This window comes from Dromiciops gliroides, chromosome 2 (genome assembly GCF_019393635.1).
Source record: "Dromiciops gliroides isolate mDroGli1 chromosome 2, mDroGli1.pri, whole genome shotgun sequence".
Classification (NCBI taxonomy): Eukaryota; Metazoa; Chordata; class Mammalia; order Microbiotheria; family Microbiotheriidae; genus Dromiciops; species Dromiciops gliroides.
This window is the reverse complement of record NC_057862.1, coordinates 492,498,931-492,517,906: the sequence shown is the minus strand read 5'-3', so window position 1 is coordinate 492,517,906 and position 18,976 is coordinate 492,498,931. Positions and strand designations below refer to the sequence as shown.

The 18,976-nt window shown below is 39.0% G+C and overlaps 1 protein-coding gene across 9 annotated transcripts in view; it reads right to left on the bottom strand.

Annotated features, from left to right (window-relative positions):
* Nucleotides 1-14,220, bottom strand: part of KIDINS220 (kinase D interacting substrate 220) — a 140,170-nt gene extending 125,950 nt beyond the window's left edge. For all 9 annotated transcript variants that reach the window (XM_043982823.1, XM_043982824.1, XM_043982825.1 and 6 more), the window contains exons 1-2: nucleotides 14,077-14,220; nucleotides 5,859-6,003 (exon numbers count right to left, since the gene is read on the bottom strand). In XM_043982823.1, the coding sequence (XP_043838758.1) occupies nucleotides 5,859-5,966 (108 nt within the window). In that variant the 5' untranslated portion in view covers nucleotides 5,967-6,003; nucleotides 14,077-14,220. The remainder of the gene's footprint in view (nucleotides 1-5,858; nucleotides 6,004-14,076) is intronic.
* Between the last annotated feature and the right edge of the window lie 4,756 nt (nucleotides 14,221-18,976).

Here is an 18,976-nt window from a genome sequence, read left to right as displayed (position 1 = left end):
TATCCACCCCCTTAAAGGTATCTTATTATTCTTTTTTATCTTTGAGTGTTTGTATTTTTAAAACTTAGTCCTATCACCATATAGAGTACACTTCTTCATTTTGTGGACGTGATGAATTCAGTATTTCGTGGTTCAGTCCCTGCCCTACCCCCTCCACTTGTCCTTTAAATAAGCTATTATGGGGGTCAGCTAGGTGGCACAGTAGATAAAGCACCAGCCCTGGATTCAGGAGGACCTGAGTTCAAATCCAGTCTCAGACACTTGACACTTGCTAGTTGTGTGACCCCGGGTAAGTCACTTAACCCTCACTGCCCTGAAAAAAAAAAGCTATTATGATAAATGATGCTTTATTTCTGTCATCTAAAATTATCTGAAAGAACTTCTATATCTTTCAAATTCTGTAAATTGTATAGTAAAAAGAATATCAGAATTAGGACCAAAGAAACCCTATTTAAATCCCAGCTCTGCTGCATTTATAACTTGAGGCAATCACTTGACCTTCTGAGGCTGTTTCTTCACCTGTAAAATCAGAGGAAGGGAATAAAATGTTCTCTACTTTCTCACTCATGTGTTTGTTTTCAAGGAAGGGCATAAATGTATAGTATTAGTATCAACCTGCTCAGATTAAAAACTGATAGGAGGGGCAGCTAGGTGGCGCAGTGGATAAAGCACCAGCCCTGGATTCAGGATTTCCTGAGTTCAAATCCGGCCTCAGACACTTGACACTTACTAGTTGTGTGGCCTTGGGCAAGTCACTTAACCCCCATTGCCGCACCAAAAAAAAAAAAAAAAACTGATAGGAAAATTGGAAAATAATTCAACAGAAATTAATTTAAGGACTAACGACAGCTATTCATTTAATCTGACAAGTCCCTTAATCTTCAAATACTGTCCATAGAATGCTCAGAAAAAGCAGTACCCAATTAAAAAAATGGGTTGATATTGGGGACGGCGTTAAAAATAACTTATGAAAAAGACAACATTTAAACCCCAAATATTAAACCCTCTATGTTTACAACACCAAACAAAACCAACTGATTTTCAGAAATAATCACCCTAGGTCAATAAAAGGTCTTTTATCAGCAAGGAGAATTCTAGTAATAAATAAATAAAACTGGTTTGTTACAAACATACCATATATTCCATTCACTGATGTCCTTTAAAATAGCATCTTTGGGGGCGGCTAGGTGGCACAGTGGATTAAGCACCGGCCCTGGATTCAGGAGTACCTGAGTTCAAATCCGGCCTCAGACACTTGACACTTACAAGCTGTGTGACCCTGGGCAAGTCACTTAACCCCCATTGCCCCGCAAAAAAAAAAAAAAAGGGGTCATAAAATAGCATCTTTGGAAGGCTCTCTACTTATTTCAAGTTTGCTTATACTTTTAAGTGTTTCTGGAAATGTCTCCTTTGGAAATATCTTCAGAACCACTTTCCCAAACAAGAATTTTGGTTTTATCACTTTATAGTCACATTTCCTTTTTAAACACAAAATAATATCACCCAGTTTGTTCACCTACTTTTTTTTTCTGGCAAAAAATCAAATATACTTTTGAAAGGATGAAGGTTTTCCATAATTTTTAATATTCCAAAGAAAGTGCTGCAGGCTCCAAAGAAAATTCCAAAACAGAATCATAGAACTTACAGCAATTTTAAGCAATGTCAGAATAACTTGTATACATATATAACCTCTCAAAGAAATTAGCTGGGTTTTTAAAAATCAATTTCTTTTCAATTAACAATTATTTATTCTTTCCACTTCCCAAAGGCGCAAAGAAAAACAAAACCTTTGGAAAATATGCCTAATCAAGCAAAACAAATTCTCACAATGGCTATGTTCAAAAATGTGTATCTCATTGAACAGACTGAGTCCATTAGCTCTCTGTCAGGGGACAGGTATTATTCTTCATTATTGGTACTCTGGAATGGTTGGTCTTAAAGAAACTAACTTTAAAGGAGATAGCACTCATTTAAATAAAATTCTAATAAAAGTTTTAAAAATCGGGGCAGCTAGGTGGCGCAGTGGATAAAGCACCGGCCCTGGAGTCAGGAGGACCTGAGTTCAAATCCGGCCTCAGACACTTAACACTTACTAGCTGTGTGACCCTGGACAAGTCACTTAACCCCAATTGCCTCACTTAAAAAAAAAAAAAAGGTTTTAAAAATCAGTCACATTACTTTATTAACTACTCTTAGTATGGTTATATCATGTTTAACAATAGAAAAAAGTAAAAAAAAAAGTGCAATTCACATTGTCTCATTTGATCTTTTTTGTTTGTTTGTTTTGCAGGGCAACTGGGGTTAAGTGACTTGCCCAGGGTCACACAGCTAGTAAGTGTTAAGTGTCTGAGGCTGGATTTGAACTCAAGTACTCCTGAATCCTGGGCCGGTGATTTATCCACTACACCACCTAGCTGCCCCTCATTTGATCATTATTATAAATCTGTGTGAAACGTTTGAGTGTTCTCACTATGTGGTTCTTACTTATGCAGGAAAGTGGATAAAAACATTTTATAAAAGATTTTTAACAAGAATTAAAACCAAAAAAAATGTTTTCTGCTTTCTGAGAAATACTCAGCCAGAAAAATTCCATTAGTTAAAGCACTAATTAACTAGCATTCTAGTTTGACAAGTTTACTGTAATTCAATTCAGTTATAATTCCACTGGATGTTATATTACTGGGTATTAGTCTTCTGAAAGAAAAATTAAAACTGCCTAAGTATTTTACTTAGGGTACTAAAGAGTGAAGAATAGCAGATGGAAGTAACTTTAGACATCTGTGGAAATAAAATTATGCACTTCAGCATTTAAAGAAACAAAATACTAGATAGTATTTCCCTAAACTTTAGAGGGAACTATAACCAAACAATCTAGATGCAAATTCTATTATTATTCTATTTTTCATCAAATATAATTAGATATAATCATTCACTGACTAAATATGATATTCATTTATATTCATTAAGTAATGTTTTGTGCATAATCCTATGCACATCCTATACTATAATGAGTAGACCACATACTTTATGGCAATAAAATTAAAAAGCTCTTTTTAAATGTCTGATGTCATCTTTTTAGTTTTCCAAATCAAATTATTTATTCTAATTCATTTTGACTATGAAAACAGCTGTGAAGTAGAATTTAATTCCTCTGTCTTCCAAAGAAGAAACCTATTTACAATTTGCTATTCCAAATAAGAATGAATATCTATAAAAGAATTACATCTCAAGTCTCACAGTGGGTCTGTAGATACTCAGTAAATGTCTGCTGAATTCAAGTGAAGATTAAACAAAGATTTCTAATAAAAAACTTTAAAAATTAGTCCTTTTCTAGGATGCCTCATTAGAAAACTTCATTTCTACCTTAAGCATGTGATAAGCATTAGTTAGTTACAATATACACTCTTATTTTTAACTCCGCATGGCCACACAGTAAGAGAATAACTAATGGCCACCTTGCTCTATTGGCATTAACATGATTTCAAAAGAGTTAAAGGAAAGGAATGTTGAATAACACCAATTCCCCTCAACCATGGTGAACTTGTGGGAATAAATGGACAATAGTCACATAGGTCAAGTAACCAGCATGGATGTGATGTAATCCACATCACTGGAAGGCACACCCATAAGTAAGAACATGTAGCCAATGATGTATTGGAGAATCACACAACTGACTAATTAATACTGAGCCTATAGTCCATTAAAACCTCTCAATCTTTTTCAAACATCTATATATTTCTATCTATTCCATTTTGTTCTCATGCGGCTAATTTTTTTTTTCTTTTGGCAGGACACTGAGGGTTAAGTGACTTACCCAGGGTCACACAGCTAATAAGTATCAAGTGTCTGAGGCCGAATTTGAACTCAGGTCCTCCTAATCCAGGGACAGTGCTTTATCCACTGTGCCACCTAGCTGCCCCCATGCAGCTAATTTTTTAACCCAAGTATAAGACTTTTTTATGTATCCCTATTCAATTTTGTCTTATTAAATGCAACCTAACATTCAATCCGGTTCATATATTTTTGGATCCTGTTTGTGATCTAATATTTCAGCTATATTTCCTAGCTCTTTGACATCAGAAAATCTGATAAGCAAACCATCGATACTTTTATCCAAGTTACCAATAAAATTGTTAAACACAGGGCCAACCACAGTTACCCTCTAAGCAGACATGATTACACTTTAGTTCTGGACAATCAATGAATCAATAATCAATCATTTGTTATGTTCCTGTTATATAACAAACAGTTTGAAGGTACAGAGGAGAAAAAGAAAAAAAATTAAAATAACTCTGCTATCATAAAGCTTACATTCATCAGAGGAGATGACATGTACCTATAAAAACATAAAGAAATACAAGGTATTTAAAGAGAGAAGCATTAGGAATTGGGGAATTAAGGAAAGGCATGAAGGAAGTAAGAGATTTTGAGGCATAGGTGATGAGGGAGTACATTTCAGACATGAGGAGATGGCCAGTGATAGTTCTAAACTTAATTTATACTAAACCGTTTTCTAGTTTTCCCAACAGTTCCCAAGAAGAAAGTCCTTCCCCAACTAGTATATTTTCAGGTTCATTAAACACTGGGTTGCTATGTTCAAATGCTTCTGAATGTTGCTTAGTCAGCCTGTTTTACAAGTCTACTTTTCTATTTTTTTTTTAACATGTAACAAATACTTTTCATGATTTGTTGTTCAGTTGTTTTCAGTTGTGTCCAACTCTTTGTGACCCCATTTGGGGTTTTCTTGTCAAAAATACTGGAACTAGGGGCAGCTAGGTGGCACAGTGGATAGAGCACCAGCCCTGGAGTCAGGAGTACCTGAGTTCAAATCTGGCCTCAGACACTTAACACTTACTAGCTGTGTGATCCTGGGCAAGTCACTTAAGCCCAATTGCCTCACTAAAAAAAAAGTACTGGAACTGTTTGCCATTTTCTTCTGTAGTTCATTTTACAGATGAGGAAACTGAGGCAAACAGGGTTAAGTGACTTGGCAGAGTCACAAAGCTACTAAGCAACTGAGGCCAGATAAAAACTCAAGAAGATGGGTTTTCCTGCCTCCAGGCCTGGTATTCTATTCACTATGCCACCTAGCTGCCCCCTTTCATAATTGCTGTTTTATAATATAATTTGAAATCAGGCAATTAATTTCCTCCGGTTATCTTAACAATGTGGCAATTAGATATAAAACGCATACTCAACACTTTCCCAAATCCCTTACCCTCTTCTGCCCTCTGGGGGCTGGAGGGTAGAGCCCTAAACTCTACCCAAAACTTTCCTTTACAGAGGGCAGAATATAGATTTTACTAAGGTAGTAACCTCCTAATGGGGAATGACTAAACAAATTGCAGTATATTAATGTAATAAAATATTAGTGAATATGATGAAATATTATGAGATGAACCATTTCAGAGGAAACTGGGAATACTTTTGTGAACTGAAGTAGAAAGCAATAAACAGGACCAAAAGAACAATTTATACAATGATGATAATATTATAGGGGGAAAAAATTCAAAGAATTTAAAATTGTGATCAAAGCAATGATAGACCTTGAGTCCAAAAGAATGAAGATAAAACATATCATTCCACTCCTAATACAGAAGAGATGAATTTAAAATTCAGAAACAAACATTCATTTTCAGACATGACTAATGTGGGAATTTCTTTTGTCGAACAACATAGCTATATACTGAGGAATAGTTTTTTTTTAATTTGGTCACTTGAGTGAAGGGGAGTAGTGAGAGGGACCCATTTTAGAAACAGTTATTACTTAAAAAATTAAAATAAACTATTTTAAAATGAAAATACATCATTTCAATTAAACGAACCATCTATGATAAGGTTCTGTTTGTTTGTCTTACCTCATTTCTCTCATCCACATCCTTGCATTTTTCCAGAAATGCTTTTAGGCCAGGAATATTTTCCTCTTCTACATAAGTCAGCAGACTTTCACTCAAAAGGTGTGCCATTTTCACAGAAAAGCTTCAGTTAGCTATATTTCAGTGTCTATTAAAAAAAATTGAAGTATATTTAAAACTATGACTAGAAAGCAAAAACAAAAAAGGCATTAAAAGTTACCTATAAACCCATCTCTATAAACCTTCTAAACCTATACCTATAAACCTTCTAAAAACAATTTCATTTTAAATCAGTCCTTTTTATTTAATGTCAATAAGCTACAGTGCAAAAAGCTCTTTAGTATAAATCTTAGAGTTGAGTCATTAATTTCATATTTTTTTCTAGGTTTCCAAATCTATAGTTCTGTCTTTACTTCTTGTTTTGTTGGGTTTTGTTTGTTTGTTTTGGTGAGGCAATTGGGGTTAAGTGACTTGCCCAGGGTCACACAGCTAGTAAGTGTCGAGTGTCTGAGGCCACATTTGAACTCAGGTCATCCTGAATCCAGGGCTGGTGCTTTATCCACTGTGCCATCTAGCTGCCCCTCTGTCTTTACTTCTTAAAGAGGCAGGTCACAGTTTCTGACCACAACATAAATCCTAAAAATGATCTTATATTTATCATTATCACCAAAGTCTTTTGCTACTAGTTAATCAAAACTCTAGAAAAAAATCTAAGAGCATACACACACACACACACACACACACACACACACACACACACACACACTCTCTCTCTCTCTCTCTCTCTCTCTCTCTCTCTCTCTCTCTCTCTCTCTCTCACATGGATGGAATGAGAATCTATGTAAAGCACTTTACAAGCCTAAAAGCAATCATTATTTTCACAAGGTAAATGAACAAATGTAAAATTTAGGTTTTAACTGTCATTTCTTACCACATATGTTCACAGAATAGTGACTTTAGAACACTCTAATAAATCTTTACATTGCTCATTTAAGAAGACTTTAGCTCTCCTTGCTGTCTTCTGGAATTTGGCATTCAGTTAGGTATATCTTTCCCTTTCTCCTTTACCCTTCACTTTCCTTCTTTCCTCAGCTATTTCTAAAGTCTCATCAAACAGTCATTTTTCTTTCTTGCTCTTCTTTTTGGGAATGATTTTTGTGGCTGCTTCCTATATAATATCACAAACTTCAGTGCATAGTTCTTCATGCACTCTAACTACCAGATCTAATCCCTTAAATCTATTCATCACCTCTACTTCATAGTCTAAGAGATGTGATTTAGGACATACCTATATGGTCTGGTGGTTTTTCCTACTTTCTTTAAGCCTGAATCTTGCAATAAGAAGCTCCTGACCTGAACCACAGTCAGCTCCAGGTCACTTTAACTGACTATATAGAACTTCACCTCTGACTGCAAGCTATATAATCAATTTGAGTTCTATACTGACCATGATGTCCATGTGTAGAGTCACCTTTTGGGTTACTGAAAAAGAATGCTTGCTATGACCAGCAAGCTATCTTGACAAAACTCTATTAGTCTCTGCCCTGATTCATTCTGTATGCCAAGGCCAAAACTGCCTGTTATTCCAATTATCTTTTAATTTCCTACATTCGAATTCTAATCCCTTATGATGAATGTGACATCTTTTTTTGGTGTTATTTCTAGATGATATTGTAAATCTTCACAGAATTCACCAACTTGAACCTTTTTGGCATCAGTAATTGAAGCATAGATTTGCATTACTGTGATGCTAAAGAGTCTATCTTGGAATTGAACCAGAAACCATTTGGTCATTTTTGTGATTATACCCCAGTACTGCTTTTCGCACTATTTTACTGACTATGGGGGCTACTCCATTTCTTCTAAGGAATTCTTGCCCACAGTAGCATATGTAGTGATCACCTGAATTAAATTCACCCATTCACGTCCATTTAAATTCACTGACACCCAAGATAGCAATGTTTAATTTTTCTATCTCCTGTTTGATCACATTCAGCTTACCTTGATTCAGAGATCTTACATTCCAGGTACCTATGCAATACTGATCTTTACAACATTGGAATTTCCTTTCTCACCAGATGCATGTGCAGCTGAGCTTCCCTTTGGATTTGGCCCAGTCACTTCATTTATACTGAAACTACTTGTAACCGTCCTCCACTCTTCCCCAGTAGTGTATTGGACACTTTCTAACCTAAGGGGCTCATCTTCAATGTTATCTCTTTTATCATTTTAGTATTATCCATGGGGTTTTCTTGGAAAAGATACTGGAGTAGTTTGTCATTTCCTTCTCCAGTGGGATCACTGGTAGGAATTAAATGGTAAAGATTTAACAGAAGCAGAAGACATTAAGAAGTGTCAAGAATATACAAAAGAGGGGCAGCTAGATGGCGCAGTGGATAAAGCACCGACCCTGGATTCAGGAGTACCTGAGTTCAAATCCGGCCTCAGACACTTGACACTTACTAGCTGTGTGACCCTGGGCAAGTCACTTAACCCCCATTGCCCCGCCCAAAAAAAAAAAAACACCTGTTAAAGTTTATTTGATTAGAGTCCCCTCCATTTATTATGCTAAGCTATATTTTCTTGCAGGAGAAAGGTGATGTAGTTAATGTCAAAAGTAGAGTTATTTACACAGCTCTTTTTTCTCTTCCAGAAGGAAGCTTAATTATATATAAATAACACATAGATTATACATTATATAATTATGTAATATATCATATGTAATTATATGTGCATACATACAATTAGGCTCACTATACTTTGGGGGGATGATCCTGAGAGAAGAACAGGCTCATTCTATTTGACTAATACTCAAAGCCTTTCCCAAACGGTAGATCCTGCTGGAATTTATATTCTATTGGCTTAGCCTTTGATAACCCAGTCTCACCTGAGTGACATAATATGCTATTGCATAATGTTATATTCTTTTATATGTTTATATGTTTGATACACACATACATATAAGAGATGATTAAGCTATCAGAACACATATATCTGCAAAGTTTTCCACAAAATCTTACTCTAATGCTTCATTATGTCATGGAGGTGACACTGGGTTTTTGAAAGCTAAGCCAAGTAGAACTTAGTTCTGGCCTATTCTTTCATGCTGAAAAGGCTTTGAATACAGCACAAATGAACAAATAAATCTGTTCTCTGTAGACCAGCCTCTTTAAGTACAAAAAAGTTCACCACTAATAGGGCTGGCATCTTGGTGATGAATTCTTTGGCCACGGCAAACCATGAAACAAAGAAAAATACAAAACAGCCCCTAAACCCTTCTGCTTCTACCGAGATGGTGGCAAAGCAGCAAAAAAAGGAACAAAGGGTGCTAAGAAGCACACATTTTTAAGATGACCTATAAACATAACTACAACAGGTAGCACAAATGAACAATGAGAGTGGAAGAGGATCAGAGTATGCTGGGTTGCCTCTGTTGTTGCTCAGTCACATGTCTGACTCTTTGTGACCCTGTGACCTACAGCATGCCAGTACTGTCCATGGGGTCTTCTTAGCAAAGATACTGGAGTGGTTTTCCATTCTCTTCTCCAGTAAATTAAGGAAAACAGGGTTAAATGACTTCTGCAGGGTCACACAGCTCCTAAGTGTCTGAGGCCATATTTGAGCTCAGGTCTTTCCTGACTTCAGACCAGGTACTCTATCCACTGTGCCACCTATCTGCCTCTGGTTTCCTAAAAAACCTTTAATGACAGAAGGCTCTTCCCAGGCAGAATGACATAATCTTTTTTATTATCAGCATTCTACCAGTGATGCTATATAGCAGCAAAACATGATATATAAAATATCACAGAGAAGGCAATGGAGGACCGTGGTGAGATTGAGCAGGTAGAACACACAACCAGTGGGGAACTTTTGCGAACAAGAGTAAAAGGTAGTCAGCAAGGTGACACAGTAGAGAGAATGCTGGGCCTAGAGTCAAGAAGATCTGAATTCAAATGCTGCCAAAGGCACTTACTAGCAGTATGACCTTGGGCGAGTCAATTAACTTCTGCCTGCCTCAGTTTCCTCAACTATAAAATGGGAATAATAATAGCACCAACTTCCCATGGTTGTTGTGAAAGTGCCTTGCAAACCTTAAAGTAATACATAGATGCTGGTTATTATTATCATCTTCATTAAAATGTCATTAAGGAAATATATGACAGAAAGATAAGGGCAAGTTATATTGCATCAAAAGAAAATGAGGAAGGTTTCTAGCATGTTGGGCTGACCCTCTGTGAAGAACTTATGGGAGAACATGAACAATAATTGCACAGGATGGCCAGGATGGTCAGACACATGAACTGTGATCGAAGTTTATTTTTTTCTGGCTGGGGGGGGGGGGGCGCATGCTGAAATTAAAATAAAATTGAATTTTTAAAAGATTGTTTACATTTTTTAAATACATAAAATGATTATAATATTAGCACCTACCTCAAAAGATGAAAGAAGAAAAAGAAAAAAAAGAAAGGGAATTCTACAAGAAAGAGAGGCGAGTATTCATTACAGACATGGTGGGAAAAGGGTAGGGGTGAGAGCGGGACTTATCCAAAGGTACAGAGGAGGGAAATGGAGTATTAAGTATCAGAAAAAACCAGCAGGTCATTTTGACTAGCATAGAAAATATGTGAAGAAAATTACTTTTCAAGAGGAAAATTACTTCAATATTATAACTTAAAAGCATTTTCATACACATCTCGCTGATACAATGAAACAGTCCAGCAGGGCAAACATTATAATATCCAAATTTTAAAATGAAGAAACTAAGTTCGAGAGACATTAAGTGTTGTCCAAGCCTCCAAAATATCAACTAAGGAACAAGAAGCTGAGTCTTTTGATTCCTAGATTGGGGCTTTGATTCCTAGGCTGGGGCTTTTCCCACGGTCTCTGCAAACATTGAACCAAGAGGGCACTTCCTGTAAATTATAAACTACTTATCTGAATGGTCCTGAGAATACAAGCCAGTGCTAAAGACAGAACTTTCTGCATATAAGAATTAGAATTTAGTCTTTAGAGTTCACAGCTTTCCCTCTGTTAGTCTCTTTACTATTCCTATACAAGAGAGTGGCACCAAACCACTAAGGTAGTTACTAAATATCTTAAGAGCTAAGTGCTGTAACAAAAACATAGTTTATTTATTTTATTTTTATTTTTTTACTTTTATTTTTTGTGGGGCAATGAGGGTTAAGTAACTTGCCCAAGGTCACACAGCTAGTAAGTGTCAAGTGTCTAAGGCCAAATTTGAACTCAGGTCCTCCTGAATCCAGGGCCAGTGCTTTATCCACTGTGCCACCTAGCTGCCCCCAAAGACATAATTTAGTTAAAAAACAAATGCATATTAAAAAAACAGGAGCAATAACGTATAACCTACCTACCAAGGTGGCTATGAGAATCAGAGAGAGAATGCATGAAAACATCCTTTGTAACCCGAATGGACTATATTAATGTAAGCTATTGGCATTCTTTTTTTTTTTTTTGCTGGCATTCATTTTTGAAAAGGATGCCTTTGAAAACCTACTCTGATGACTTTTGTATTACAAAACTGGAAAGGGTCTTAGAAGTCATCTAGTCCACATGTTCTTAACCTGAGGTCCACAAAGTTGTTTTTCTAATATTTTAATAACTATTTCAATATAATTGGTTCCCTTTATAGTCTTTTGTATTTTATTTTGTATACTCAAAAACAATATTCTCAGAATAATCTATGGGGTTCACGAAAATGCCAAAGGGGTCCAAGACACACCAAAAAAAGGTTAACACACACACACAATGCTGATTTAGTGGAATATCCTTATTTTACCAATTAAATTTTATGGTCTTTCCACTGCAGGAGGCCAAAGCCCTTTAAGAAGAAAGAGAATTTTTTTCTTAAAATTTACCACACAAAGGAATCTAAGAAAATAAACTCTTACTATCTGGCCTAAAAGACATTAAAGAAGACTGCCACGATGGGGCAGTCTGGTGTAGCAGAAAGAATTTAGGGCTTAGAATTTAAGATTTAAAGTCAAATAATCGAAGGTTCAAATTTTGAATTTGATAGATGCTAAATAAGTCCCTTCAACTTGACTGGCATTTAAAACAGTATTTCACCCATGGGTGTGTTGGAGCAGCTTTCACCAGTTCAAGTTGATAGCTAAATTTTCTGTGTGAGCATTTACATCTTGGAATGCTACAAAAAAAAATTCATTGTTTGCTAGTAGGTACATATTTTTCTTGAGAACCAGCTATTAAACATTAACCAGGATTCCTCTGACTTAGTAAAAGGAGGCAGTTGGATTAGATCATCTATCTTCAAGATCCTTTTTCTAGTTCTAAATTCTATGATTTGAGATTCCAGATTTGAAAATGATTGGTTAAATGTCATCAAGCTACACTTCCTCTGTAAAGGTGCTCGTAATAAGTGTATATATAAATATAGAGACACATAAATGTATATATTTACATATACATACTATTTAGCTAACCATTTATGAGTTTGTGTTACAAAACTAGAAAGGGTCTGAGAGATCTAGTACTGGGACTCTTAACCTAAGGGCCACTGGGTCCTCAGGTTATATGTGTGTATACATATGTATGTATGTATGTGTGTATATACTGTATGCATTATGTGATTATGTGTGTATATATTGTATGCATTATCATTTTGTTGTGTTGTTTCAGTTGTGTCTGACTCTTCATGGGGTTTTCTTGGCAGAGACACTGATTTGTCATTTACTTCTTCAGTTCATTTTGCATATGAGGAAACTAAGGCAAAAATGGTTAAGTGACTTGCCCAGAGTCACACATCTAGTAAGTGTCTGAGGTCAGATTTAAACTCATGAAGATGAGTCCTTCCTATTCCAAGCCCGGCTGCCCCTATGCTTTTTTATACAATTCCAAACTATAATGGGAAGGACAAAGGATTTGACAGTCAAAAGACCTGGGTTGGATTAAGTCTCTGGCATTTGTTGGCCATGATCAAGTAATCTGCCTCAACATCAGATTCCTCATCTACAAAACAGGCATAATACATCTGCACTATCTACCTCACACAGTCCTGTTTCACAGAATTTTAGATTTGATGAGGGAAGGTACCTTAGATGCCATGAAATTCAACTCCTTCATTTTACAATGGAGGAAACTGAGGCCTGTTTTTAATAACTTGCTCAAGGTCACTGAGAATAGTAAGTGGCAGAGGCTGGATCTGAATCTTAAAATAAGAGGAAAGGGAAAAACCCCTTAAGGAAAGGGCTTCGGAAATAAGCAAAGCTATCAGTTGGCAAAGGTAGTAACAGCCAGAGGAGATCCTGCCCTTCCTTTCATTTCCAAAGCTCCGGCCCCTCAAGGGTCAGCAGCCGAGCCCCTCCCTCCACCTGGCAGGGTTGGAAGTGGAGGAAAAAAATCACAGCCCAAGCCTCAGCCCCACCCAGATGTCCACCACCACCTTTTCTTTGTCAGCTCCACTACGTGGAGGTGAAGACCATGCTAGCCACCTACGTCCAAGTCCCCAGGCAGGTATGGGAAGACAGAAAACTTGTCTTTGGTAGACATACATACATACGTACAGACATACATCGTGTTTTTATATCGATGTGCATGCATAAATGTACACCTATTTCTTCTCGCACACATTTTCAGAGATTCAGGATATTCAGCTGCAAAGAGACCTTGGAGCTCATTCGGTTCAATTCCCTCATTTCACAGATGAGGAAAATGAAACGCTATATGCACTCACTTTCTCTGAGAACACACACACACACACACACACACACACACACACACACACACACACACACACGCCCGCCCGCCAGACCACTCCTGGGAACAAACACACATACCGCTAGCTCCTTCTGTGAACACACACACACACCCTGGCTCCCTCCAGCGAACACACTCCCACATACACACACACACACCGCTAGATCACACCTGTGAACACACACTCCCTAGCCCCCTCGTCGGTGAACACACCCACCCACCAGCTCCCTCTTCTGTGAACACACACACACACACACCCTAGCTCCCTCCTGTATACACACCCACACGCCCTTGCTCCATCCAGTGAACACACACTCAATCACATCCCGCTCGCTCCCTCCTGTGTCCACACTCACACACACAGGCGACCCCCCTCCCTCCGGCCCCGCCGGCGCCACCAGCCGCCCCTCCCCGCTCCCCACAAAGCCGCCGCCACCGCCCTACAGGGCGAACGTGCCGGTCTCGGTCTCCGCCGTCTACCACTCACCGTCTGGAAGCCCGGCTGGGGCCTCTTTCGGGCCCCCGCGGAGGAGCCCGCTTCACGGCTAGCGCTGTCAGACAGAAAAGAAGGGGACTCGGAGCCGCAGTCTACGGCTCAGCCAGAGCGGCCATTTTCTTCCTTCTCCCTCGAACTGACAGATCACGTGGCCGCCACTGGGCGGTGGGCGGGGAGGGGGGGAGGAGCGTCCGGGGAGGAGCGAGAGGGCAGGAGTAGGAAAGATGAGAGGGGGAGGGGGACCGAAAGAAGGGAGGAGGAGGGTGCAGAGGAGCGAGGGGGAAGGGGAGAAGAGGAGGGGAGGAGGAAAGGAGAGGGGAGGGCAGAAAGTGGAGAGGAGGGAAGAAAGAGGGAACGTGGAGGAAAGATGGAAGAAGGTGAGGGAAAGCAAACACTTACAAGTCACCTAGCACTAGTTCTTCCCAGATGTAATGGGAAATGGATTTAGGGGCCAAGAGACCTAACTCTTGACGCTGATCTTGTGACTTAACAATCATTTGATTCCTTATGTGTAGGAAGTCTGGGCAGTAGGAAATTCCCCCACGTTGGCATTCTTCACTTAGATGATGGGTAAGAACTTGTAAGAATTGCTGTAGAGGAGATTGCTGATCAGGTGTGTTTTGAAGTAAGAGGACCTCTAAGATTCTTTGCAATTCACCGCAATAAACATTTATTAACAGCCTACTATGTGCATGGTACCAAAGATAGAAGAACAAAAAAGTATAGCAGCTACCTTCAAGGAGCTTCAAGAGGGAAGTGTAATACAAAACAGGATATGCAGGGGCAGCTAGGTGGCAGTGGATAAAGCACTGGCCCTGGAGTCAGTAGTACCTGAGTTCAAATCCAGCCTCAGACACTTAACACTTACTAGCTGTGTGACCCTGGGCAAGTCACTTAACCCCAATTGCCTCACTAAAGAAAAAACAAACAAAAAAACAGGATATGCTTTCCCAAAAATGCAATATAAGTGGAAAGAGTAGGAATACACAGTGATCAGACATAAAAACACCTGTAGCTAGTACGTGAGAGCAGTGCACATGTAAGGAGCCTACATGTGGGTAACAACTATGCAGACACTTGCAACAGTCTTGTGTCTGAGGAGGTTTGCGCACTGCTTTCTCTGAGCCTACCAGCCCTGGGCAGGTGGAAGCCTTTGTCCAGCATCCTGCCTCTCCCTTTCTCCACTGCCCTGCTCTCCTATGATCCTATCCCTCTTCTGGTCTCGGTCTCTCTCTATTAAGTAATGTTACCTGCTACAAACTCTGACTCCATGGTGGCCTGCTAGCACCAGTCTGCTGGGGTGTTCTAAGAACACAAGATAATAAAAGAACTACTTACTTACTATCTCTATGCTGATGATTTTTAAATCTTCCTTTCCTGCTCCAATCTCTCTGCTGACCTCCAATCTCATGTTGCCTTTCAGAAATCTTGAACTAGATGTCCTATAGACACCTTAAACTCAGGATGTCTAAAACAAGACTCATACTTTCCTCTTCCTCCTACCTTCCCTGTTAGTGTGGAGTGCAATGCTGTCTTCTCAGTACCTCAGGCTTGCAACTTAGGGGTCATCTTGGATTCCTCACTATCTCTCAATCCTGTAACAATTGGAATGACACCACCTGCTGGAGACTTACTGTAGAAAAGCTCCGCCATGAGGTGAAGGTCTCTGAGGGCCAGACCATGAGTCTTTTCTTTGGCGTCAGAAAGTGACATTTGCTTGTGGGAGGAAGAAGGGGGAGCCTGGCGCTCTGACTCTCTCTCTTTCCTATGGACTCTGGCAGAGAGTAGAGCTAGGAATGTGCTCTCCCTTTAATAGATAGAGGAATGTAGGCCTTTCTCTCCCTCTTTACCAAATTCTTATTCTCCTTAATAAATGCTTAAAAGTCTAACTCTTGATAAAGCTTATAATTTATTGGCGATCACTCATTAGATATTTTAGACAGTATAGCTAGAATTTTAGCCTTAACAATCCCTACGTCCAAACTGTTGTCCAGGCCTATTTCATCTTTTCAACATCTTCAAATAATCCCCCTGCTCTTCGGTGACACTGCCTCTACTCTAGGACAGGTCCTCAGCCCCTCATTCCTTGATTGCTACAGTAGCCTGCTGGTGGGTCTGTCTACCTCAGGCCTCTCCCCACTCTTATCCATCCCCCATTCAGCCATTCTAGTGATTTTCCTAAAGCACAGATCCAATCTTGTCACTCCCCTACTCCATAAATTCCACTGGATACTTATCGCCTCCAAGAACAAATACAAAATGTCCCATTTGGCTTTCAAAGGCCTTCATAACCTAGCCCCCTCCTACCTTTCCAGTCTTCTTATATTTTATACCCCAGCATACTCTCTTAGATCCAGTGACACTTGGCCTGGTTGTTTCACAAACAAGACACTGCATCTCTCAACCCTGGGCATTCTCTCTGGCTACCCTTCTGTGCCTAGAATGCTCTCCCTTCTCCACTCAGACTGCTGACCTTTCTGGCTTCCTTCAAGTCCCAGTTAAAACCCTACCTCTTACAGGAAGCCTTCCCCAACCCTACTTAATTCTAGTGCCTTCCCATCTGTTAATCATTTCCTATTTATCCTAAATGTAGCTTGCTTTATATATATATTTGACTGTTGTCTCTCCCATTAGATTGTAAGCTGCTTGAGGGCAGAGACCTCTTATGCCTTTTTTTGTATTCCCAGAACTCTGCATAGTGCCTGGCACCATGCTTTTAAAAAATGTTTATTGAGTGATTGAGAACAATATAATTGATTGATTGAAAACAGATAATAAAAGTCAGGCAGGGTGCCCAACCTCCCCACCCCCAACCACCCCTAATATTAAGTCTTTTCTTCTTGATCCTTATGTATAGGGGATTATAACTAACAAATGAATGGATCAGGAAAGGCTTTTTATGGCACCTGAGCTGTGTTTTGAAGGAAGATAGAAATGTTAAAAGGTAGAAACAAGAGAAGGGAATAAGCATTTATATAGTGTCTACTGTGTGCCAGGTATTGTGCTAAATAAATGCTTTACAGATATCTCCTTTGATCCTTATAACAACACTGTAAAGTTGGTATTGTTATTACCTCCATTTAACAACTGAGGAAAATGAGGCAAACAAGGTAAGTGACTTGCCCAGGATCACATAGCTAGTTAAGTATCTGAGGCTAGATTTGAACTTAGATCTTCCTCACTCTTGGCCCAGCCCTCTACCCACTCCACCACCTAACTACCTGGTGGAGAAGAATCAGGAGTATATTCTACAGGTAAGAGATAACCTTTGCAAAGGCACAGAAGAGGGATACAGGGTATCCCTGATGGAAAGTACCTAGCAGAGGGGCAGCTAAATGGCGCAGTGGATAGAGCACTGGCCCTGGATTCAGGAATACCTGAGTTCAAATCTGGCCTCAGACATTTAACACTAGCTGTGTGACCCTGGGCAAGTCACTTAACCCCAATTGCCTCACAAAAAAAAAAAAAAAAAGAAAGTACCTAGCAGGGCAGTTTGACTAGAACTGAGAATACATGAAGAAATAAAAAATAAGACAGTAAAGACTGGCAGGGCTTTAAATGCCAGGTTGAGAATTTTACATTTTATCTCAGTTGCCATAAGAAGTCATTAAAGATTTTTTGCTGTTTTTTGATTTTTTATCAGTGACTTGGATAAAGGCATAGAAAATATAATTAAGTTTACAGATGACACCAAGCTGGGAGAAATAACTATAAGATGTTGTTCAATTGTGTCTGACTCTTCATAACCCCATTTGGGGTTTTCTTGGCAAAGACACTAGAGTGGTTTGCCATTTCCTTCTCCAGCTCATTTTACAAATGAGGAAAGTGAGGCAAACAGGGTTAAGGGACTTTCTCTGAGTCACACAGCTGTAAGAGTTTGAGGCTAGATTTGAAGTCATGAAGATGAATCTTCCTGTGGTAGCTACTTCATAAGATTGTTATAGTGCTCAAGGAAAATAATGTATACAAAATACTTTGTAAAGCTTAAAGTGATATGTATCTTCAGTTATTATTACCATACTGAATGTAGGGTCTTATTGATATTATTTCTACCTCTCAAGCACCTAGCAAAGTACTTTACACAGAGCAGGTACTCCCTACTTCCATTCACCAGGGATCCATGGTGTCAGTGGAGTGGGTATTCCCTGACCAATACAGACCCTTCTTTGACTTGGCAGACTGTCTTTTAGCACTTATATAGCCAAAAAAATATCATTACCATACAGACAACCTACTGACACCCTCCCCCATGAACTTAGCTAGATGGGCCCTCAGCCAACAGAAAACTTATCATTTGGCCCATACTCAAAGCCTTTCAGAATTAATAGTTCCTGACAGAGAGCTTATACTCCACTGACTTAGCCCTTATGAACCTAAAGTCACAAGACCTCAGTTCAAATCCTCACTCTGTCACATTGTTCCTTCCCAACCAAGGGCAAGTCACTTAACCTCCCAGTGACTGAGGCAATTCTCTAGGAGTAGAAGTTAGAGGCAACTTGCCCATCTGTCTTGGTGAAGGGAATTCTCATACCAGAAGTTCCCCACAGTGATGAAGTCATAAGTGGAAGAAAACAAAAACAAGAAGAAGAAACCGGTGGTTTGAATCCTCCAAACCACAGGACATCAGAAGAGGACTTCAGGAGGTACTTAATAGATATTTAATTAAATGGAGTGATTATATCACAGAGTTTTATTTGCCTCATGCTTCTTTCTGGTAAAAAAAGAAAAAACTGAAGAAACTCATCCCTCCAGGTAGACACCTATGAGCTCACCCATTTTCTAGACTTCCCAAGGCTCCCTTTACACTTTCAACAAGCATTTAGCAATTAAATTAGACAAATATCTATCATGTGTTTGGTGATCTCAACTCCCATGGGTTCAATTATTTTTG